Source organism: Columba livia, chromosome Z (assembly GCF_036013475.1).
Source record: "Columba livia isolate bColLiv1 breed racing homer chromosome Z, bColLiv1.pat.W.v2, whole genome shotgun sequence".
Taxonomy (NCBI): Eukaryota; Metazoa; Chordata; class Aves; order Columbiformes; family Columbidae; genus Columba; species Columba livia.
Window position 1 is genome coordinate 18764731 of NC_088642.1, and position 23748 is coordinate 18788478.

General features: G+C 40.8%; 2 protein-coding genes across 4 annotated transcripts in view; one reads left to right on the forward strand and one right to left on the reverse strand.

The window, feature by feature from the left end:
• Positions 1–494: 494 nt before the first annotated feature.
• On the reverse strand, positions 495–14153 carry LOC102095034 (peptidylprolyl isomerase domain and WD repeat-containing protein 1). Its single transcript, XM_005505966.3, has 11 exons — positions 13961–14153; positions 12825–12927; positions 12087–12187; positions 10712–10832; positions 8222–8669; positions 7456–7646; positions 6782–6971; positions 5505–5686; positions 3127–3208; positions 2371–2553; positions 495–1313 (listed from the first exon to the last, which is right to left on the reverse strand). The coding sequence occupies exons 1-11, from the start codon at positions 14082–14084 to the stop codon at positions 1170–1172; spliced, it is 1869 nt and encodes a 622-aa protein (XP_005506023.2). The 5' UTR covers positions 14085–14153; the 3' UTR covers positions 495–1169.
• CENPK (centromere protein K) overlaps positions 14144–23748 on the forward strand; it is a 54370-nt gene continuing 44765 nt past the window's right edge. The window contains exon 1 of one of the 3 annotated variants that reach the window (XM_065047480.1): positions 14144–14253. In XM_065047480.1, coding sequence (XP_064903552.1) covers positions 14251–14253 — 3 coding nt within the window. In that variant the 5' untranslated portion in view covers positions 14144–14250. Of the gene's footprint in view, positions 14254–18474; positions 18549–23748 lie in introns of those variants that run through there. The other 2 variants (XR_010469252.1, XM_065047481.1) reach the window with 2 other exon arrangements.

Genomic DNA, 23748 nt, shown 5'->3' on the forward strand with positions numbered 1-23748 from the left:
TAATGTTGCAAGGACTTTGGGTAATGTTGAAGCCTGAAGTAGACTCCCTAAGCTAAAACAATGAGAAAGCAAACACTGGGGGAAGAAACAAAAGTATCATTGGCAATGCCAAACATGTAGCATAGGTCTTGGTACACTGGCATTGTAAGAGTTGATGGTTGTTGATCTTGGACACAGAAGGTATGTACACAGCCTTTTTTTAGAGGACAGAGGTAGATTACATACCTTCTCATAGCACACAGTATCATAACTTGATCTCATGTTTGATGCACGTACATATGACGGAAGAGTTCTCTCAGCATTTCTGACCTTTTCCTCTGCCAAAGATCTCAATGCTGTGAAAAGGTTTAATTAACTATGAAAGATGCAAATGAAACGTGAGAAAGATACAAACTATACCATGATCCCCTTTTGTAAATGGTATCATGAGACAGGGTGTGGGGATTTATATTGAGTTTTGCATAGGAGCAGGGGAAGAAAACCAGCAGACATGGTAAGAAACAAGCAGAGGTTTTTATTTTAAAAATACAAAGTTACCAGAAATACAGACACAGGGCACTTCAGGTACATCAAAAATAGTAAAACTGGTGATTGCTCTGTGTGGCAGGTACACTCACTCAGCACCACCAGAAACTTACAGACACCATGGTGTCCAATATCAGGCACAGGTCCCTTAGCCAATGAAATGCCCCAGTCAAGAGGAATTTCTAGACCACTGACCACAGATCGGATTTGACCCGGGTATAAATGAAGCCCCACTGGTGACTTCCTCAAAGCAGCAGGTCTGCAGCTGGGGACTTTCCCCATAGGATGGGACACCACCTAAGGAAACACCTCAGGGTTGAGCACATTTTGAATCATCACAAAGTCTGAGGCTCCTCGGAGGCTCCTCCTCTTGAACCTGCTGTTTACCAAATATTTGTCAGAGCCTAAAGCAATTTTGATGGAGGACACATTTGATTATTGGTTAATCAACAGTTACACAATTTTGGTCAGCAAGAACAATAAAATCCCCTTTGAGTTTGCCATCCGCCTAATTTGATTTTAGTGTGCCTCTGAAACACTCTGTCCTGGCACTTCTCAAAAACACTTCTGTTCTTTCCAGGTCCTTTTTGGGTCCTACCATGTGGAGTTTTTTCTGCTTAAGGCTGGAACCTTCGAATCCTTGCTTACTTCACTGTGATATTAATGATGCTGATATCCTCATAGGGTTTGTCCGTTTTGGGATTGACTTTTACATTTGAGATTCTTTGAACAACTTCCATTCCTTTAGTCACCCGTCCAAACACACTGTGCTTGTTGTCCAGCCATGGCTGTTTGAGGGCACAGGAGAAGAAAAGGAAAGACAAAACAAAAGAAAAAGCAACTTATTGAAATAGAAAGCAGCCTCTAGATTACGTACCAAACCAGAAAGAGAATGATGTAGAGTAAGCATGGATACACTTTGTATGTTCAGACTATGAAACTTAACACCATGTAAACACTAGCATGTCAAAAACTACTAGAGTATGGCTAATACATGTCCATATACATTTAAACTCACTTTTCCAATTCTCAAAGTACTACAGGGGTCAAGTTCTGGCAATGCAGTGGAATTTCATAATTTATTTTCAGGTGTGTTCTCAGTTCACAGAAACGCTTTTTCTGTCTCTATCTCATGGTATTTTCACAGCTGAACTTTTAAGTGCCAGTCCAGAATACTATTTAATTCAAAGTAATATACAGTAGGCCCAATTAACAACCTGAATACAGGCACTGATACAACGTAGTAAGCTTCAAAATTATGGCAGATGAGTGCTTTCTAAAAAAAGGCACACGATTTTGAAATAAGTGCTCGAAGAATGCAGTGTCTACAAGTGTTACCTCTAAGGATTTGGGTTTTATTTGCTCAATTCATATAGCAGTGTTTATTTTTTTCCTCTGAAATGGAACACGGATCAAAGGAAACCTGAACACTGGCTTCTTGGCATAGCTGTCATTAGGCAACATTAAGGAATCATCCTGGCACCATATCCAAAAATTTCAAACAATCTAAGCAATAGCTAGATTTCCATCATCTTTAAACCAGTATATTAGTACAAAATACTCTAGTAATACATAAGTAAAATGCCTCTGATTTACTAAGAATTCGATATTGCCCTTACGCCAATTAAAGGCAAAAGGCCTCTTGATCACTTTTCTGTTTCTCCAAAGGCTGCTTCAGTGAAGCCAACACAACATCCATAGCTGTGTGCAGTGTTTATTTGCAAAATAACAAGAAAATATTATGTAGATAGTGCTGTGTTCCTTTTTTCACCAGAGGAAAAAACCAATATGTTGCTATCTAAGTTACCATCTCAAGCCCTAAATCGAGCTTTTAATATTACTCACAGTTGGAACTACTGTTATAAAAAACTGGGATCCATTGGTATTTGGTCCTGCGTTGGCCATGCTGAGCGTGTATGGTCTGTCATGCCGTAAAGTTGAATGAAACTCATCTTCAAACTCTCCTCCCCAAATACTTTCACCGCCCATTCCTGTACCAGTTGGGTCACCAGTCTGAATCATGAAACCCTGCACAGAAATTAAGTTTTATTATGTCATCACATAGAATAAATAAGCAAAAATGTTTTATACCAGGTGGCATTTCTTCAAACTTCCTTCAAACATTTCAACAAAATGTGTTAAAAGAAGCCCTTATCCACAGCATTTAAGTAATAATGGAGTACCTGTGAAGAAACAAGCTTACTCATGGTTCCTACCAGTGAGGGACAGAAACCTGATTATCTGTACCTCCTGCAGCCACTTAGGCCCTATCAGCTGGACTCTGGTGCGACAGAAATAAGGCGGCTTTAAAGAAACGCCTTCTGACATAAAACGAAGTCTTAGTTCAAGCAGGATTGCTGAATTGATCTTTCTCTCAGTTTCAGATTTCTGCCACTTTGTCAGTTCCAGAACAACCATTGAACAACTTCAAGTAAATGATCAAGCTGTTAAAAGCCTCAGAGTGGTTCAGACTTTACAGAGAATTCTGAAGCCATTACAGAAATTCCTTGTGCAAACGGGAAAGGAAAGGATTAACAAAGAGGACCAACCACAAAGCTACATTATCTCAAACAACAACAAAAAAAGTTCTGTACACGTTACCTTGATGATACGGTGAAATATGTGTCCGTTGTAATAACCATTTCTGCTGTGCACACAGAAGTTTTCCACTGTTTTGGGGCACCTAAAATTGTGCAGCAGAAAACACAAGCTACAGTAAATACTTAATCGTATGGTGGCAATGCTGTAAACATTTCAGCTGTTGCAAGGAGCAGTGTTTCGGCACACTGTAGAAAGAGCTTTCAACAAGTAAGGAAAAAGAGAAAACAATCCCCACCTCCTCAAAGCCAGAGATAGAAACAAAAAACCCTGAGAGCTGCACGGTTACACAGAAAGGCAGCAGCAGCGTTGACAACGCCGCAGTGTTTCAGCTGTTGCTGAGCAGTGCTCACACAGCGTGAAGGCCTTTGCTACTTCGCACCCCACCCACCAGCGAGGAGGCTGAGGTGCACAAGGGGTTGAGAGGGGACACAGCTGGGACAGCTGACCCCAACTAACGCCAGGGATATCCCATAGCAAACGAGTCAAGCTCAGTCGTGAAAGCTGGCGGAAAAAGAAGGAAAGGGGGAACGTTCTCAGGGATGGCGTTTGTCTTTCCAAGTCACCACTACATGTGATGGAGCCCTGCTGTCCTGGAGATGCTGGACACCCGTCTGCCCAGGGGAAGCGTGAATGGATCCCTTGTTTTGCTTTGCTTTGTGTGCGGCTTTTGCTTTGCCTGTTAAACTGCAAAACACCAAGTCTTGCAAACAACAAGTAACATCTAAAAATAAAACGTTACAGAACTTGCATTCAGCAGAGTCAGTTACCCTCCTCTGAAACTAGTCACGAACATTGTTTGGAAGCAGGGTGAGGGGGCAAAACATCACTTCTGATGGAATAAAAAGAGGAAAAAACAACCCAACAACCTTCCACTTCTGTGACTTGATTTTGTACTTCTGAGAGATTTCCTACCAGGGTCAAAATTAGTAGCCAGAGTAGATCTACTTTGACACGTTTATGCAGTAACACACATTTTCCCAGCAAATGAGAAAACAGCCAAGTGGAGTCCACAGCTGCAGAGCTCAGCGGTGACAAGGAACATTAGCTTGGGCTTAGTGATAGTCTAAACTGAGTCAGAAACAGAGTGCCAGTGGACTAAGTAATGGAACAGACAAGATTGTAGTCTGAGCAGTACACAGTCATTCACAACTTGATTCCATGAGCACATGGCCCAAGATTTAAAGGCCATACAACGCCACATCCTATATGCTCTTCTTTAATTTTTTAATCGCATTCATCTTGAAAAAAATTTAAATTCAAAGCTAAGCTGGCTGGAAATACTAGAACAAAAAAGGACAAACCTAACAATAACCAAGACTGACAACAACGTATTTAATTGCAAACTGCATACGAAACGCGGCAGTGAAGCACCTAGCAATACTATCCCTGCAAATAGTGACACGCTGACATGAGAATTAAAAAAAAAGTCAGATACCACGTAGCTTGGCCTGTCACTTACTAATAAGGGCTGTACCATTACTTCAACCAATGTGCTACAATTCCAGAAACTAGGGCCTGACGCAAGGAGACACTGGTGAAAAACTGGCAGCCCTACGGGGTAGAACTGAAGTTGTATTGCCTTACCTTTGTTTATGATACAACAGGAACTTGGGTTTAGAGAAGCATGGACTACACTTACACCGTTTAAGTTCAAATGTACAGCAATATTGAGATATACAATAATAAACAGATCTGTTTCATAATAAAACGTTTGCATATATTAGCATCGCAAAGAAGAGATTCTGACACAATAACCTTAGCAACTGTCATGCATAAAACTCTTCCAATTATACGTCTGGTTTTGGATATACACAGCACTGATATTATATGCTGGTACAAACTTCATGTTGCACTTGAAGGATCTGCAATAACATCAAATGTAGTACAATGGCCACATCTGGAAGTTGCAAACTGCACTATTTCTCTGGCTTCCACAGTCCTACTGTCAACATCATCATTCTCTTTCATGACAGAATCGAACAGCACTGACTTACAGTAATATGTAGCACACACAGAATCACGCAACCTATTCACATACGCTGCTTAGAGAAAGAATAAAAGCTAAGAAAGGAATAACCCCCCTGAACCTGTACATAAGTAAAAGTAAAAATATTTTTTAAAAAATAATAAAATAATAATAAAAAACAGACTTGTGCCCACAACTGTTCCTTATCTCTATTTTGCCCTATTTTATTTGTGTTTGTAAAGAGTCACAGTCCTAGCTTGATGTATTAAGAAGCTGTTGGGAAAAATGGACGGTAGAAAAAGGGGAAGAAGAGAACTATTCCTAACTTTAAATACACGTCTTGAACACTGCTACCATAAAGTGTAGAAGAAAGTAAAAACTAAAGAACAGAAAAAAACTACTAAATACATACTCAACGGGAAAAAGCTTGACATGAATATCTCCCATGCTTGTGTGGATGATGGCGCTGTCTGAAACTCTTTTGGGACCTTCTGCTTGAGTAGCTGCCATGACCTCTTCTTTAGAAGGCTTCTCATTAAATACATCTCTGTCAGAATCTGCACTCTTTGTATCTTCTGGTTCACGTTTAGTAAACTAAGAACAAAAGAACCGAAGGCTGTTTGGTTTTTCTCTTTCCCCCTCCCCTTATCTTACACACTGGTGTCAATATGATTATTCAAACCGTGAAACACTAATAGATTTAACATAGAGGAAGAGAATTCATAGACAGTCTGTTCTTGCACTTCAGCGTCGTGCATTACCAGTCACGAATTCCAGTACAGCTATGTGCAAATCCAAGTAACTTTTTAATAACTGTTAATTAAACTTCTCCCTCTTTTTAACAGAAAGCCCACAGTAGCTCAGCATCTTTTCTTTAAAAAAAACAGTGGAGAATATCAATGTGTACTGTCACATTCAGACTAAACCAGCGGGTTTCATCACAAAACATTTCGTTTCACTACAAAGGAAAACTTAATCCTCTTGTTCCAATACCACATTCATGTAAGACTACAGAAAACCATCAAACTTAACCGAAAACAAGGAAAAAACCTCAGAAATGTAGTTTTATAGCACTTAGAGCAAAAACATAGAATAAATATACGAGTACAGAAGCATCTGCTTAAGTGAGCAGTACACTTACTTGTCAAATGACAATCACTAATCTCTCTGCATGCATATGGCCATGCTTTCTCTAACAGCGAGTAACGTTTTAGATTTTGCCTAACTTCTCCTCCTCACTTGTCCTATCGTTCGGAGTAGTATATTCCCTTACGTACTACACACTAACCACACGAAGCTTTACAAAATATACCATCTTGGTCCAACAAAAAACATGATCAAATTCAGACAGACTCATCTCTAACCACTACGGTGATCACATCCCAACTGCCTACTAACTGCTCTGGAACTACTTGTCTGTTTGCCTTATTCACTGCATCTCACCTAAAATCTAAATTGTGAACAGGAAGATGACTCTTTGTCTTAGTTGCCCAGAACGTCCTTGATGCTACTGAGTCCTGATGCTGCTCTGCATTTAATTTAACTACATAATGAAGGAACGCCTCTGGAAAGCTGAGTTTGAAAATATTCAGGACAAAAAGCCCTGGAAAGGTGCAAGGAGAAAAGTGAAAATAATAGAGAAAAACATCAGTACGTGCACGGAGTTATTTAAATAGAAACTACACTCACCATGTAAAACCTGTTCTTTTTAAAAGCTGTGCAGATTACTGTTGGATCTGCCTGGATACTCTGGAGAACAGGATTTTCAGATGCCTTCATCTCTATAGTGATGGCAGCACGATGTTTTTTTGCTACTCCTTGGAACAAAGCTAGTTGCATCACTCTGATGTTTTCTTGTTTTCCCAAGATACGAATACACCTGAAGTACAAGATACAGAAAGGTATAACTATTGTCAGCTGCTCACAGTCAGAGATTATCTCCTTTCTGCCTGCAAGACCCAAAACAAAACTCCCAAAGTCCTCTCAAATAACTAGTTGGTTTTTTACGATGCTTCTCTATTCAGACTTGCTATGTGATTTACTAGTCGGCCTCCGTATGCAATAAAACCCCAGTTGCACGATCCAGGTTCACGTTATCACACACAATTAGCCAGAGATTACACCTTTTTAATACAAATACGCTTGCCATATTTTCTCATTGTTTTACGAAGCTTTAAACTGCAACAGCTCATTAGGAATCACAGCGCTATCTTACCTACAGTCTAATGTAAGGCTCCCAGATAACAACACAATAAGATTAGAGACCCCCACAGCCAAATCAAGTTTTAAATATACTACAAACTGCACTGAATATAGGCTTTGAAATAAGAACATTTATCTCCAAGTGTGTCACTGGAACGTACCTGTTAGTCTCTACATTTATGACCTTAATGCCCAACATTGTTCCATAGAGAACGAAGTGTCCAGTTTCGTCAAAAATAATATTGATTAATCTTACTGCATCCACTTTCTCCAGCTCACGTTCAACCGCCATACGTCGGCCAAACTCCATGTCTGGTAGTTGCTGTCTCATCTGCTGAAGTTCAGTAAACATCTACAGAAAAACAGAAAACACACCCCACTTTTACATAAACATATTTTACATCATTGACGCAGCAAAACACTGATCCACATGCTTAGAAAATTCAGAATTCAAAGGAGATTACTCTACACAAACTTAACTGAAGAATTAAAATAAATACAAATACTCCCTTTATTTTAATGAACCAATAGGCACGTTGTAGTACTAGCCTCAAGCAAAGACAGAAAAGTACGTAGCCATCTAACAAATTTCTTAAAAGATGACAAGTATAATTCGCTATCGTTATGTTATTTTAAATGGACATTTTGCAGAATTGCTTCCTAGTAAAAAGAAATCTAGCAGTACAAAAACACAGATGAAAAGGGACAGCTCCGTTTCACCGCATAACTAACATAAACTGGTAATTAGTTTTGTGGCAAAGCTACACAAGAGGCAAGGAAGGGAACAAAGAAAAATTTTCTGCAAGAGAAATACAGCAACGAGGCTCAACTTTAGAAAAAAATGATAACTTAGGTGAATGTGCTGGTAACGAAATTCAAATACGTAGAGAAAACACCTCATAAAAAGATAACCAAGACCAAACTTACACTCAAAGATTCATCAAAGACTCTCATGAGCTTCCCTGTCAAAAAACGGAAAATTCTAACTTTCCTGTCAGACCCAAGAGTCGCCATTTTCTTGCCATCGGGTGAAAAACTTATACTGGATGGGTAAGCCTTGCATTTAGCAAATTCATATAGATCGGTATCTGTTTTATACTCCCAATTCACGTTCTTGGGAAATTTATATTCCTGAGAAGTTCCAGTCCAGTACTCGATCATTCCAGATTTGTCAGCAGACACTACTACTCTGTAGACAGGGTTCAATCGTATCTGAGTAAGAGAGGATGTGTGGAGTTTATCAAAAACGTGAAGTGGCTGGTTATTCCCTCGTCCATCGTATATGAATATTTTTCCTGTGCTCTTCTCAGATGTGGCAACAGAAGATATGGCATCTCCAGGGCAATACACCCATTCACACTGGCCAGGGTGGTAGCTGCAACAGAGTGGAAGGATTAAAGAAAAAGGACTGATGTTACTTATCTAAGGATTGAGTCTTGCTATAAACTTGAAATCAAATATCAGAAGCAAATTTTGAACTTCATTTACTAGTCTTACTAACATCTGTCTTGCCAAAATTCAGGGTTATAACCAGGCTTTTCCAAGCAACACAATTCAGTGGATGGCCTGGCCAATTTCTGTTGCTCCCGTATTGTTTTATAAAGAGGGTCTGATAGAAAGCAAAGGTAGAAGGCAGCTATAAAAGATTAGGGATGGAAATCCAGCTAAATCACACCAGTGGCATTAATGATTCCTATTCAACTTCTGCAATTCAATAGCATTTCTCTTCCGTACGTTACATGACTAACGCTTCAGTGGAAATGAAGAAAACTGCACCTTTGCCATATAGTTACAGAAAATCTAAGTAAAATCAAGACAATCATCCTATATCCAATAAGTGTTCTGAATGCATTTAAGAAGGAACCCATTTGCTACTACCAAAACCATACTCTACAGGTAAAACAAGCCAGAGATATGGACAATAACGTAAGTTATGGCAGTTTTTTAAAAAAGTCTGTAACCAAAGATTTTGAGAACCAGAACTCAGGAACCAAATGTCAGGCCACCAAGAAATCAACCCTGCTATCTACTGGCATATACCTGTCAAAGCAAGCAATGCAACATAACACGAGCTGAAAAGATCACACGGAACTTAGGATGCTACATCAACAACTGCAAGCCTGAGCAAACAGCCATGAAAACATCTCAGGCAGGTCAGAGACCGTCCGCTCAATAAACAGTGAGGCAGAAGATCGAGCCACAACCACAAAGCTTTAAAAGACTGTTTAGAATAATGCTTATATTACAGCTGTTTGCTGTTCTCCATTAAAGAGTTCACTACAGGAAAAACTCCATTTACGGGGAGAGGAAAGTCTTGATTACTGAGGCTGAAAAGGATATCTTTAAAGATAAACCAGGAAACATACTAAAGAAAAATGTTACAGGTAGCATCTTCAGGGTATTCCTGAAGCAAAATAGATTTACATTCTACCTCAGTTTTCTCTGAATTCTCAAACAGAAAATACACCTTCTATTGTAACATCAAATTCAATTTTTCTTAATATTATTAAATCTTTTTCATACTACAATTTTACCACTTCCGTAGTGACAATACAGGGCTGCTAAGTAGAAAAGACCAGTAAAAACAAAATAGTAAGGTTAACTAGAACTTTTCCACAGCAGACAGCCCAGAGGGAATCAATTCCTATAAGTTAAATACATTATCTGGAGGAGGATACTAAAACTACAACCAGCAAAGCTTTTTGAGCTTATGCTTCTACTCGGTTGCAGAACTAAACAACAAATAGTGGACTATGAGGAATCAGTTTTCCAGTTCTAAAAGGCTTGTGGAAACATCAGTGCTTCTACTGCTCTTGGTACAGCATTCATTGAACCTCCAGTCCTCCAAACTCACCCTTGTAGCAGCGTGGGGCTTGTTTTCCTCTAGTATTGTTGTAATTCAAATAACATCCATTCCCATCTCTCCCACATGCTTTAGCTACATACTGTATAACTAGAGAAATCCTACAACAGCAAGACTAAGAAAAACAACATTCTATAGAACAGAAGGAGGAAATTTCTATCCCCGTGACAACAAATAAGACAACACATACAGGCCAAATTCCTTCTCTACTGGAAATATTAGTTGGCTATGATTCTTAAATTCAGCTGCAAACAAGAGAAAAAAAAATGCCTAGCTAAGTATTTTGAGAAACACCACATCTTTGTGCATAATATTTTACACTGAGGGAAGGCACAGACCTACTACATTCGCATACTGGGCATATAGTCCTAAGTTTTTCTATTCAGTCAGGCAGACCACAGCCACTGGATGCACTTCAGATAATGCCATTTACTCAGCTCCATCTGACTGGGGGAAAAAAAACCTCAAAACACACAAATTATTGATTTATCTCTTAGCAAAATAACCCCCATTTATAATCCCAAACAAACATTTTCAAGAACTATGTAACTTACCCAAGTTTCAGCATGTTGATCATATCAAAGTTGACTACATCAAACACTTTCATTGCTTTGTCATCTCCAACCGAACAGAATAATGCCCCCTCTGAACTAACCGCGATACTCTCAATAACACCTATTAAAAAAGTTAACATACTATTAGGACGCAAGAAAGGGACATCCTTCACTTCAATATTCCACAGGAACAACGTAAAGAGGTTTAAACCTGTTTCTCAGCCGTTTCTTCACCTTTGAGACTTAAAAACCTATCTGACTTTCAAAATAAAAAACGCCAAAAGACTCACAAAACAACAGTTTGTATCCTATCACGGGTCACAATCAGGTACATTATACTGAACTACTTACCACATACTTAAATGAACCATTATAATGTCAATTATTTTCATTTAAAATGTTCATTTAAATAAATTCAGAACAAGATCAAGATATGTTACAAAAATAACGTGCTCTTCAGCTTGCAGCTCTCTAGAGAGAAAAAGCAGAACTCTACAGGCTATTACAGTCCTGCTATTAGCACACATACTACTCAAAATGACTCCACAATATCTATTTTCGCTTGGTAGTCTTTGTTCTCACATTTTGTTTCTGTATATAATGAAAAGCTGATACTTAAGACTGAGAGCCCACCATGACATCTTTTCAAAGTCTAAGAAGAAACAGCACTTCTACTATTTATTATTACATATTTTCCTAACAGTCTGCATCTCGAACTGTTTTTTCCCCAGGAGGCATGTGATCACTTCCTCTAATAGCAACGAGAATGCCACTTTCCGTCCAGCCTGTTTAACGCTTAGCATAATACGGAGGAGCTATGTGTACTTGCCAACTTTGAAAATCGGGTTAAAATCATTAATTCTTAATTGGAATTCAGCTGATAGCCATGACAATGATGCAGAATTTACTCGACAGTTGCAATAATACAAGAGGAAAATTACAATGTCTTTGACACTGCAGGAGGTGGGGAGGACATCAGGGATTAAGGCAACTACTTAGAGTACCATTTTCTTAACTTCTCTGCATTTTATGAATCCTGTTATGCACATTGTTCACTTATTTTTTAATAGACAGCTTTTTAATGTCCTTGACATTCTCCCCGCAGGATGGGCACAAAGTAACGCAGAGGATGTAGAGGATCTGTGCAGGAGGCGTCCCACGTGTTTTATTTTCACCCTGACCCTCCTGCAGTTCCAGAACAAAATGTAACAGGACAGGGGAATAAAGAAAGACAGGCATGTATCATGTAATCCCTAACTGCAGGAAATTAATCCCAGAATCCCTCTTCTCTTTATTCGTACTCTCTGTTCAAATGCTTAAGAGCAAGGGTGAAGAAATAGTGAGGTCCTTCTTAGAACAACAAGCAACTTCTCACCCAGGTGACTCCGGAAGTGTTTAACAAACTCAATCCCTTCTTCTGCTTTTTTCCAGAATTTTACATGCCCATCATGACTGGCTGTGATGATAAAATCTGTCCTACAGTTACAAAAGAAAAACAAGAAACAAAGAAACAAAAAAGTTACACATATTATAGACTTTCACTATCCTTAGTGCTGTGTAAAGAATTACCTTTAAACAAATTACTGTGACAATCTGTCTGAACGGCTACTACGACTCCTGGAAAAGTAAACAAGTATTTCCGTGCACTCTGGATTAATTTACAAAAAGCCAACGGCCTGAACTGAATAAATATATAATACTATCTCATTTGACTACGTGAATTTTAGTTCTATTTTAGCTTTGCTTTCCAATAGGTGCTATTTACTAATGTACCTGTGCGCACATACACAGAAAAAAGAGAAGAAAGCTATCTCCTACATCTGAGCAGTTCTGCTGAATCACATTTTGTTCAGATGCAGTCAGTTCCTCACATTCCTGTATATACTGCCCACTCGAACAAGGATTTTAAGACCTCTTTTCATTCTATTTGAACAGCCTTTATCTTCGCAGTAAGCCCTTTTCTTGGCACTTAGTTTTGTTTGAGTTTTTTTAACTAGAATACCACTTCTAGACTCAGTCTTCCCATTACTGAAGTTCTACAATGAAAACTTTCTAGCATATAGAAAAATACATCTCTGACAACGAGATACGGTGAAAAAAAGAAGACACTTACTTAGTACATGCTACATGTGTAATGACATCTCTGTGCATGTAACTGCGTTCGTACATCGAAGCACATGGTAGATTTTCCAGATAAACGTGTTCAAATTCAAGGACTAAACAGAATAAAAAAAAAAAAATCAGGAAATGTTTTTTCATAAAGGTACATCTGGCTTCTCTTCTCCCTTGAACAGCTTACTGCCATTGTACTCAAGAATACACTAATGCTCTCTGCAAAGATAATCAAAGGGAATTCTGCTGTGGCTTTCTACTCAGACTGATAAATTGGAGCCACTCCAACTCTGCTTTAAGACACACAGACGCCCCGTTTAAAGCAACTATCACCTTGGCTGTCTGCAGGTAATAAGAAAAAATTCGGTATCGCAATTTTTAAGTTACTGCCAGAAAGCAGAAGATTATCTGCGCCTGATTTTCTTCCAGAACCAAACATATTCCTGACACTGTTGTTAAGAGATCTGAGGTGCCACACAAGTATTGCAGCTTACATTCTAAGTGCTAGCACCCACCTATTTCACTGTTTAACTAGTCCAACTAAAATAACCCGATTTTCTACTTTCGTCTCCAATGTTTACATCCCAACTGCTGACACCTGCGCAATGGCATTTGTTACTGAACCGGCAGGTTTGCATCTGTTGAACGTCTTTAAACCCGCATGTACTGTACAACCGCTGCTCAGAGAGCCGTGAGTTGCCGCACACATCAACACCGTGTATCAAAACACAACCCAGAGGCTCCTCCGCCTTCGGGCAGAGCCCTAGAAGCCATTTCGTTCCACGTTCGTGGGCAGCACGGTCTCAGCGCTGCCGGCACTACCAAGCAGCGCCTCTTTGCCTGCGGGCATCTCCCAGACGAAGCAGAAATAGGGCGCCCACGACCTGCAACTCTGCGCCCAAGAGGTCCCTCCGCAGCCCGGCCATTCTACGTACGAGCCGCTGCTGCAGGCAAAGGGCTCCTGGGGCACGGGGAACCGCCCGAGGGCGGCCCAGCTGCCCGGCGCCCCCACCTCGTATTGGGGGCCGCGCTGCTGGGGGGGCTGCGGCCGAGCAGCGACCCAGCGCTCCAGGCCGGGCCCGGGGTAGCGCCCGCAGAGAAGGGGCAGGCAAGCGAAGGCTCCGCTCCTGCCGTTACCTCTCCTCCTTTTCGCCTGCGCGGCCTCCCCCGGGAGCGGCCCGACCCAGCGCTCCTCCTCATCCTCCTCGTCCGCCGCTGCCTCGGGCTCCCGCCGCTTGCGCTCCGACTCCGAGGCCGCCATGCTGCGCAACGTCCCTTGCTCGCGACGCCCCTTCCCCGGCTCTCGCCACACCCTGCGCCGGGCGCCCTGAAAGTGACGCATCCGGACGCAGCCAATAGTTGCGGAGCGCGCGCGAAACGGGCCGAGCGCTGTGGGCGCCGAGCTCTGAGGGCCGAGAGGAGCCGCCATGGTAACGGGCGCGGGTCGGCCGTCACCGGCCCCGGGGTCCGGGCTGCGGAGGGCGGGCGGGCCGAGCCGCTTTTCCGGCCTGGAGCCCCGGCCGGGCTGGCGGCCGGTGGGGCCGCCGGGTGGGAAGGAAGGAAGGAAGGAAGGAAGGCAGGCAAGAAGGAAAGGGGCGGTCGGGCCGCGGGAGCGCTGCTTGTGGGGATCAGCCCCTGCCCCGTGTCCTCCCCTCGGGGCTGCGGTGCTGGGGGCTGTGCTAGGGCCCATGGGAGCTTCCCGCCTCGTGTCTTTTGTGCCGTTGTTTGTATCTTGCCCTTTTAAAAAATATTGTTTAAGTTATTCTTTATTAAGTCCCGGCTTTCTGACTTTTCCCGTCAGTTTTTCCCAGGGCTGCTCTTACTTTCTCATCTCAATCTTCCTTCCGTAGTTGGTCCTTTTGTAGCGGTTGACGTGAAACATTTCCCTTATTTGCTCGGCTGGCGTAAAGCCCACAACACGCACTTGTCCCTGTGTCTGTTTTTTACCTAATTATGGAGTTCTACAGTGAGGTGAGAAAGAACATGTTGAAACACATCAAGAAAGTCCTTGGTTTTCAGGCATGGTGTACAAATAGAAGCCTAACTTTACATACAGAAACAGATAAAACTGCAAGCTACAAAGGGAAGAATCTGAACATGATACTTTGACGTATATACTTTGGGAGGTAATTAACGGCACAATATTAGGGACCACCAGTCAGTTTGGCTTGTGCTACTGGGGCCTGTAGTATCTGTTTGTGACATGTACATTGTGTAAAATCGAGCACAGAAATTTTGATGGTCAGCAATAATAAAATCACTGTAATCATTCGAACTTTTCTTTTCTTAGGTATGTGCTCAAAGGTTTACTTCATATCATGTGTTCATGTGGACAGATTGTATTATTGCAGGCGGACACAGGAGAACGGGGCTTTTTATTCCACTCGAAGATCCCTTTCAAATTTCCAAAGGTGTTTTGTTTCAGGCCCTCTTAGTTCTGCTGCTGCCGAGCCTGGTTGCCACGATGAAAATTCCCTGTTCAGGGTTTTTCTTTGTCTCCTTGACAGTTTTTGGGCTGAGGAAAAAAAAAGTACATTGCATCTCAAGACTGCTTAATTTCTTTATTAGCCTTCTGTGGGGGACTTTGCTGGAGGCATTTCAGACGTCTTAATAAATTATGTGAAATAGTTCTCTTTTAAGTAGTGGAGCCCTTCCAAGACTCCGAAGAAGACAGTAATTTTCCTTTGCAAAACCTGAACTGTGCCTGTTAGACCTTATCAGATCATGGCAACCCAGACTTTCTAGTGTTCTGTTTTTAATTACGGATGCAACAACTTTGCCAGGAAGGCTTAGCAGAAGTATTGCTACCTTTCGGTTCTCTGGAGGACTTGCAGTCTCTAGTGAGACATTCTGATTTTTTTCTTAGCCACTCTGCTATGGTATACTTGATCTTTGGAGGTACTGGTTAAATATTTAATTCCCTTTCAATTATTTGGGTTTTCATAATCAGTTTCTCTGATGCTGTGTTTTCTGAAGGTGAACAAAAGGTTGAGTTAGGAATTTGTGCATCGTCGAGAAGGCAGAGATGTTGATTTCTTCTTTAGACCTTTCTCTTTTTTAGTATCGCTTTTAAATCTCTACTTATTCGGTGAACTCAGTGATCCATGTAAGTCTTTTTAAAGGGTTCCTGCATCTTGCACATCTAAGAAATCCTTGTTGGTTGTTTTAGCTTAAAAAAAAAATCCATTTGAGTGTCATTTTTTACTTTCTTCTTTTCCCCTCTTAATTGCTGCTGTTGTTCGTGTATCTCTTTGTAGATTTAGCTAGGATTAAATTTCCGAATTTGTACGTGTTTCTATCTGATCCAGCACTTTCTCAAACTTTTTCATTTAACTTCGGTTAATTTTTTTCCCTTGGCTGTCCTGATGCCCTCTTTCCTTTGTTGTCGGCCCATCTTTCAGGTTCTTTTGATTGGTTTTCTAGTAACCTCCAAGACACTTTTATTTGTTAATCAAAAAGATTCTGAGTTCAAGTTGTCTTAAGGAGAAATAGACTAGGACGTTTATTGGAAGACAGAGCAGAACTACCTATGGTTAAGAACTTTGCAGGTATATAGAAGTGTGGCTTTGTAGAAGTGAGGTTCTCTTCTTGTTTCTTTATTTAAGTTATCAGAAAATTTCTAAAAACCCACTATTGCAGATAATCAAAGCAGTTCTGAAAATATAAATTCATCTATGTGAGGACCCCAGATTTGCAAGGTATAAAGAGACAAACATTGGGCTGGTTACATGTAATATGTGGGTATTAAATCTCCATCTTATGTTACTTCAATTAGAGTATTCAGATGGTTAGTTCAATACACTTGGCTGAATAATTAGCAAAAAGAGCACTTTGCTTCAGAGATTTATATATTGAATACATTCAGATACTTAATTACTATGCAATTACTGACATCTGCTAGTAATAAACTATGTTCTAAACTTGTTAGGGAGTGGCTTAAAGATAAAGGACATGAATCCATGGTGCAGTTGCACGACCAGAAGAAGAGTTCTAAGAAGAGTTTTGTTCTAATGTTTGTTCTAATCAGAGTTCTGTTCTGATAAGTTAGCGGTTTGTCATGATTTAGGAGCTTAGCATAACTAGGCCTCAATGCCTCAATAGGCCTCAGTGGAAACTGCTGGTCATTAGGAGAAACGGCAAGGGCACTGTGACCTTGACAAGTATTGTAAGCAACTTTGGGGAGGTGTGAGCTGAGGAGGCGCAAAACTCGTGGGGCTAGCTAACCGCAAGTAGGAGGGGCAGGCAAATGTAACCTTTGGATCTAAGCCAATCAGCAGGTGACAAGTATGGATCAATATGTGCCGTTGACGGCAATAAAGTTGAACAATGCGTTATCACTCACACTGAGTCGCCCTGGCTTGTTCCTCCACTGCTCGCATAAACTATTATTTAATCAAAATAAAGAAATGAAGATGCGTATTCAAATGCATAAAATACAATCTTTTTTTCTTCTTGTATGACTCTGGATAAAATCCTATAAGTAGAAATAAATTTGTATAACTTTGTGTGTTGGCTGAGGTTTTCACCTTTCTTTGCAGCTTTACTGCAGTACATCATACCCTTGTAATTAGTACTTAAACTTCTGAGATATGCTTTTCTTGAAAACTGTCATAGCAAGATGGTGACTCAATGGATTTGTCTTTTGAAGATGCACTGGACAAAGTTATTTTGAGTAGTCAAAAGCTAAACTGAAGTTGCCAGTTTTTGACATTTTTGCTGTAAGAACCTGTCTTATGATTCTTAGCATATTTTTCTCTTTTTAGTTGATGTAAAGACAAATGCAATCTGCAGTGCTTTTTATTGAATGCTTGACCATATCAGCAGTACTTTTGTATTTAAAATTATGCTTAATTTCTTATCAGAATACTTGTAATACCGTATCAATATGTAATTGACAATGTAGTAAAAAAAACTATAGGTGTAGTCCTTGGTTTCAGGAAGTGGAATAGTAATAACTAATGTATTCTTTCCTCAGAAGATAGTAAGATAGTAAAATGAGTACATTTTTAAAAAATGTTTAGGGTTTTTTGATAAGCTTTCCTGAACAGGTGGGACTTTTTTATTACTCCTATATTTTCAGTGATTACAGTGAACTAAAGCACTGGTTTTAAAGCATTTTTGTCGAGTTCACAGATGTAGTTTTGATAGAAGATTTATTTGCCTGCTGTTATTTTTTTTTGGAAGCCAATCTTCTGTTTAATCATCACAAATCGGGCATTTAACCTCAAATTGTGAATCAACCATGCTTCTAAGAAGGAGTACGCATGTGAAGTATTGTCATTGCTTCTAGAGGCTTATCTTCAGTTGTGATCGTTATCTGATATTGCAAAGGAAAAGGAGAAAATGCCAACTCTGTCTACTTCTGATTTCCTCCTTTTGGGGGAAAAAAAGTGTTTCTTGATCCCTGTGAGTGGTTTTGTAAATCTTTGGGAGGAATGAGTGGTCTATTGTAATAGATTCTATTTTGTTTTCTACTCTACAAACTTAATAACTGAGTCTCTACCTTCTTTACTACTTATTCATTTGTCTATCTATTTATTTATTTTGCTTATTTATTTTACTGTCTTATTTTCTACTACTTTTTTTTCTATCTTATTTTACTCCATTGCAACTCAAGACACTTCAAGAAATGCTTCTTTTCTTGTTGTACAGCTTTCCATGTTAATGACACGAGTGAGAGCTTTGTCAGTGGAATTTCGTCAATGGCAAACCAGATGTCCTGAATGTAAGTATCTGTTTCCATCTAAGGTATACACATACAAATTTCTGTGAAGTCTCTTTCAATTAGGCACCTTAAACTGTGTGTACATATCAAATGTTTGCTGATTGTATTTTCATACTATAGCTACTTAAAAATTAAGTACTCCCACAGTAGCATGTATGTTTCATTTCTATATTCTTTTTGCACTTGAGTTCTAAGTGAATTTAGAATTCCAAGTGTATTCTGCTATAGTTTAAAATTATGATTCTGGACAAAGAAATGCATGATTCGTATCACCATTCATCAGTAAGTTAAATGGAAAAATAACTGTTAGCAGATCTCCTAACACAAAAATAAAAGTTCATGATGCAGTGTCAATGGTTTTGATGGCAGGGTGACAATAAAACTGTGGCAGATGTATTGTTAACCTCCTCTCCCCCTTCTCCCTTCGGCTCCCCCTCTCTCCCCTTCCCACTAAGGGCAGGCGATCGGGAGGGAAAGAAGGACAGAGAGAAGAGAGTTGGAAAATTAAAGATGTTTTACTAATGCTACTAATAAGAATAGAGAAAATAATACAAAATATACAAAACCAGTCTTGAAAGTCTCAGCAACTGCAGAGCCAGCACCCGAAGTCCTGGATTGGACTCTGCAGCCAGCCGGAGCTGGATTCAGTCTCTCACTAGGCCTCAGTTTGCAGGTATGACTAGCAAGGTCCTCTCCTAATGTCGGCCATAAGCAAAAAGGAAAAAGGGACGAGATCCTCGTGATCTCCCACTTTTATATCAAGTATTCATGTGAATGGGATGTTCTACTCAGTTGGTCAGTTTCTTGGTCACCTGTTTGTCGTTGCCCCTCTTGTGAGATGTCCATCCATGCTTATCAATAACTTCGCATTCCATTGCTATGTTTACCAAAACATGTATCTGGTTCTCCAGGAAAATGCAGCTAATATGAAAGCTTTAGCTGACAGGCACATTCTCTAAAAGAGAAACTTGTTCTTAACAAAACCAGGACATTCCACCCCTTGTAATATGCCATTCACGGTATACTTAAACCTTATTAATACAATTTATCAATACAATCTAATTAATCACTACTACTAAATATGTATATATACACACAGATATGTACATATGTACACAGGAGTAATTCATAATTCTCATAATCTGTGGACCATCCTTTGAAAAGTTCATTAAGTTCATTTTGTCACAGCAGTCTCCCGGGGCAGGAAAAACGGTACATCAAGTACATCTCATGAGCACTGTTTGTGGGTTAAAGACATCAACTTCAAAGAAGTTGTCAGGTGCCACTCGAAGAAGCCAGCTCTGGTTTCATCACCACTGTCTTGATCTGAAAGACACTTATTAAACACTGTTAGTATGGCATATAGCATCGTATAGTTCAGTATTGAATATTTTCACCTGAAATCAGATCCCTTGAGGTACACACTGGACTTGTCCATCCTTAAACATCACCCACCAAGTTCTGCCAGGTCCTTGGGCAAAAACAATCCCATGAATGGGCTTGCCTTTGCCTGAGGCAGGAGTAACCCAGACTGCCTTTCCTAACGTATTTTTCATGTGTACTACAGGAACTTTATCTCCTTCTACAGTATGTAGAATTTCTGATTGGGCAGGTCCAGCTTGATTAGTTGATCCCCTGGTGTTGACCAACCAAGTGGCTTTTGCCAAATGTGAATCCCAGTTTTTAAAGGTTCCACCACAAAGTGCCTTTAGTGTAGTTTTTAAAAAAACCATTGTACCTTTCAGTTTTCCCACAGGCTGGTGCATGATACAGAACATGGTACACCCACTCAATACTGTGTTCTTTGGCCCTATTGTCTATAATACTGTTTTTGAAATTAGTACCATTGTCTGATTCAGTTCTTTCTGGCGTACCGTGTCGCCAAAGGACTTGCTTTTCAAGGCCCAAGATAGTATTTCGGGCTGTAGCATGAGGTACGGCATATGTTTCCAACCATCCAGTGGTTGCTTCCACCATTGTAAGTACATAGCGTTTACCTTGACGTGTTTGTGGAAGTGTAATATAATCAATCTGCCGAGCTTCTCCATACTTATACTTTAACCATCGCCCCCCATACCATACAGGCTTTAACCGTTTTGCTTGTTTGATTTCAGCACAAGTTTCACATTCATTAATAACCTGTGAAATAGTGTCCATAGTTTTGTCCACCCCTCGATCGCGAGCCCATTTATATGTTGCATCTCTGCCTTGATGCCCCGAAGCATCGTGGGCCCACCGAGCTAGGAAAAATTCACCTTTATGTTGCTAGTCCAAGTTCAGCTCAGCTACTTTAATCTTAGGAGCTTGATCTGCTTTTTGGTTGTTTAAATGTTCCTCAGTGGCTCGACTTTTAGGCACATAAGCATCTACATGACGAACTTTTACAGGCAGGCTCTCTAGCCGAGCAGCAATGTCTTGCCACAGTGTGGCAGCCCAAATGGGTTTGCCTCTGCGCTGCCAGTTGCTTTTCTTCCATTGCTGTAGCCAGCCCCACAAGGCATTTGCTACCTTCCGTGAGTCAGTGTAGAGATACAGTACTGGACACTTTTCTCGTTTAGCAATGTCCAAAGCCAGCTGGATGGCTTTCACTTCTGCAAATTGACTAGATTCACCTTGTCCTTCAGTGGCTTCTTTAACTCGCTGTGTGGGACTCCACACAGCAGCTTTCCGCCTTTGATGTTTTCCTACAAGACGACAGGATCCATCTGTGAACAGTGCATTCTGCTTATCAGTCTCTGAAAGTGTATTACACGGTGGTGCTTCTTCAGCACGTGTTACTTCCTCCTTATCTGGCGACATCCCAAAGTCTTTGCTTTCTGGCCAGTCTGTAATCACTTCTAAAATCCCTGGGCAATTGGGACTTCCAATTCAAGCTCGTTGTGTGATTAATGCAATCCATTTACTCCACGTAACATCGGTTGCATGATGTGTAGAGGGAACTGTCCCTTTGAACATCCAGCTCAGCACCAGCAGTCAAGGTGCCAGGAGGAGCTGTGCTTCAGTACCGATCACTTCTGAAGCAGCTTGAACTCCTTCATATGCTGCTAGTATCTCTTTTTCAGTTGGAGTACAGTTGGCCTCTGATTCCTTGTATCCTCAACTCCAAAAACCTAAGGGTCAACCTTGGGTTCCTCCTGATGCTTTCTGCCAGAGGCTCCAGGTAAGTCCATTATCTCGGGCTGCGGTGTAGAGCACATTTTTAACATCTAGTCTAGTCCGAACTGCTCCAAGGGCCACCGCATGAGTTACCTCATGCTTAATTTGTTCAAAGGCTTGTTGTTGTTCCGGGCCCCGCTCAAATTGGTTCTTTTTACGAGTCACTCGACAGAGAGGGCTCACAATCTGCCCATAGTCAGGAATATGCGTTTTCCAAAAACCTACAACGCCCAAGAAAAACTGTGTCTCTTTTTATATTAGTAGGTGGAGACATTGCTGCAATCTTATTGATCACATCCATTGGGATCTGATGACGGCCATCTTGCATTTTATTCCTAAAAACTGGATCTCTCGTGCAGGTCCCTTGACCTTGCTTCGTTTTATAGCAAAACCAGCATCAAAAGAATCTGAATTATTCTCTCACCTTTCTCAAAGACTTCTTTCGCTGTGTTGCCCCGTACAATGATGTCCTCAATATATTGCAAGTGTTCTGGAGCTTTACCTTATTCCAGCGTGGTCTGGATCAGTCCACGGCAGATGGTAGGACTGTGTTTCCAGCCCTGGGGCAAGCGATTCCACGTGTACTGGATGCCCCTCCAGGTGAAAACAAACTGCGGCCTGCACTCTGCTACTACAGGAATAGAGAAAAATGCCTTAGCAATGTCAGTTGTAGCATACCACTTAGCTGCCTTTGACTCCAGTTCAAATTGCAGTTCTAACACACCAGGCACAGCAGCACCCAGTGGTGGCGTAACTTCATTCAGGCCACAGTAGTCTACAGTTAGTCTCCAGCTAGGACTAGATGATCTTTTGAGGTCCCTTCCAGTCGCTAACACTCTGTGATTTTACACGGAACTGTCAACAAAGCCTCCATTTTTGAAGATTACTTGTGCACAAACCTCTAAAATATAGGTGTAGCGCTATTCAAAGACAGTTATGACTTAGTGATATCTCTTTTTCTGCTGCACATGCAACTCAGATAACAATTTTACCTGTCTGGATGCGCATCACAATCTTCTGACCTCCTCTTTAAGTGCACAGCCATTGCCTGTTGAAGAAGCTGTGCCATGGACCTCTTCATGTTGGTAGAGGAGCTCTGAGGAGCATAGCCAGTAGATAAAAGCTGCGTATCATCACCTTTCTTACTGGAGCAGAGGTGAATAGGGTGGACCAGACAGTGGAAGTGAGCAGTGTGATTTCACAGATGGGGAGATATTTGTGTCATGCTGAAAGGTGTGTTTACCTGTGTGAGCTCCGAACCTCACCTGGCAAAGAAAATGCATCCCATTGTCTGTGCCTATGGCTTTTATTGTAATGTTATCAATTTTATTATGTTTTCCCACTACATACCTTAGGTAAAGCCAAGAATGTATAAACAAATAATTTAGTACGTTTGCACCTTTCTTCAAGAAGAAGCCGTTAACTAATTCTCTTAAGGACACTTACTTGTCGTTTTCTGTTGTTACTTACATTTTGTGCAAATGGTGTTAAATGCAGTTTCAGTTTCGGCAAATCTGATGAATAGTAGCAGAAAGAACACTAAGTTTTAGAAGCAGTTAAATGTTTGTGAAATGGGATTCTATGCCAACAAAGGGTGTTTACTCTTTCTGCAGACAACCTGATAAATTTGGGAGTAGTTTACAGCAGAATGAAAGGTGTGTTCTTGCACCTACTGAACTAAAAATGGTTCATCCTTCCCGGTCTGTAACTTCTCGCACAACAGAGCGCCGGCTGCTGTGACTTGAGCATCTGCTTGGCCTGTACTGCAGAGCAGTCCCAGACCACAGCTCTTTTTAAGATGAACAAGTTCTGCTAAGTACAGTGGATACCTTCTCCTGGAATATTTTTAACAGAGAAGACATGCATTCTTGAAAAAAAATCCTGGTTCTGTAATTCTGTTTTAGCTGGCTTATGCTTCAGTGTTACGTGCCTCTCAGTGTAGTTCTACTTTAACATGTTCAGGGTGACCAGTTTTGACGTTTTGTATTAGGTTGGTGCAAAAGTAATAGTGGTATTGGGCTGTGGATTTTAAATCATTCTAGCT

Bases quoted from the DNA above. Each gene is read 5' to 3' on its own strand.
- LOC102095034 (XM_005505966.3), bottom strand. From the start codon at position 14,084: ATGGCGGCCTCGGAGTCGGAGCGCAAGCGGCGGGAGCCCGAGGCAGCG. The intron at 12,188-12,824 runs GTAAGTGTCTTC...TTGTAACTGTAG, and splicing joins ACACATGTAGCATGTACTAA to GACAGATTTTATCATCACAG. The intron at 2,554-3,126 runs GTAACGTGTACA...ATTTCTGTGCAG, and splicing joins TATTTCACCGTATCATCAAG to GGTTTCATGATTCAGACTGG.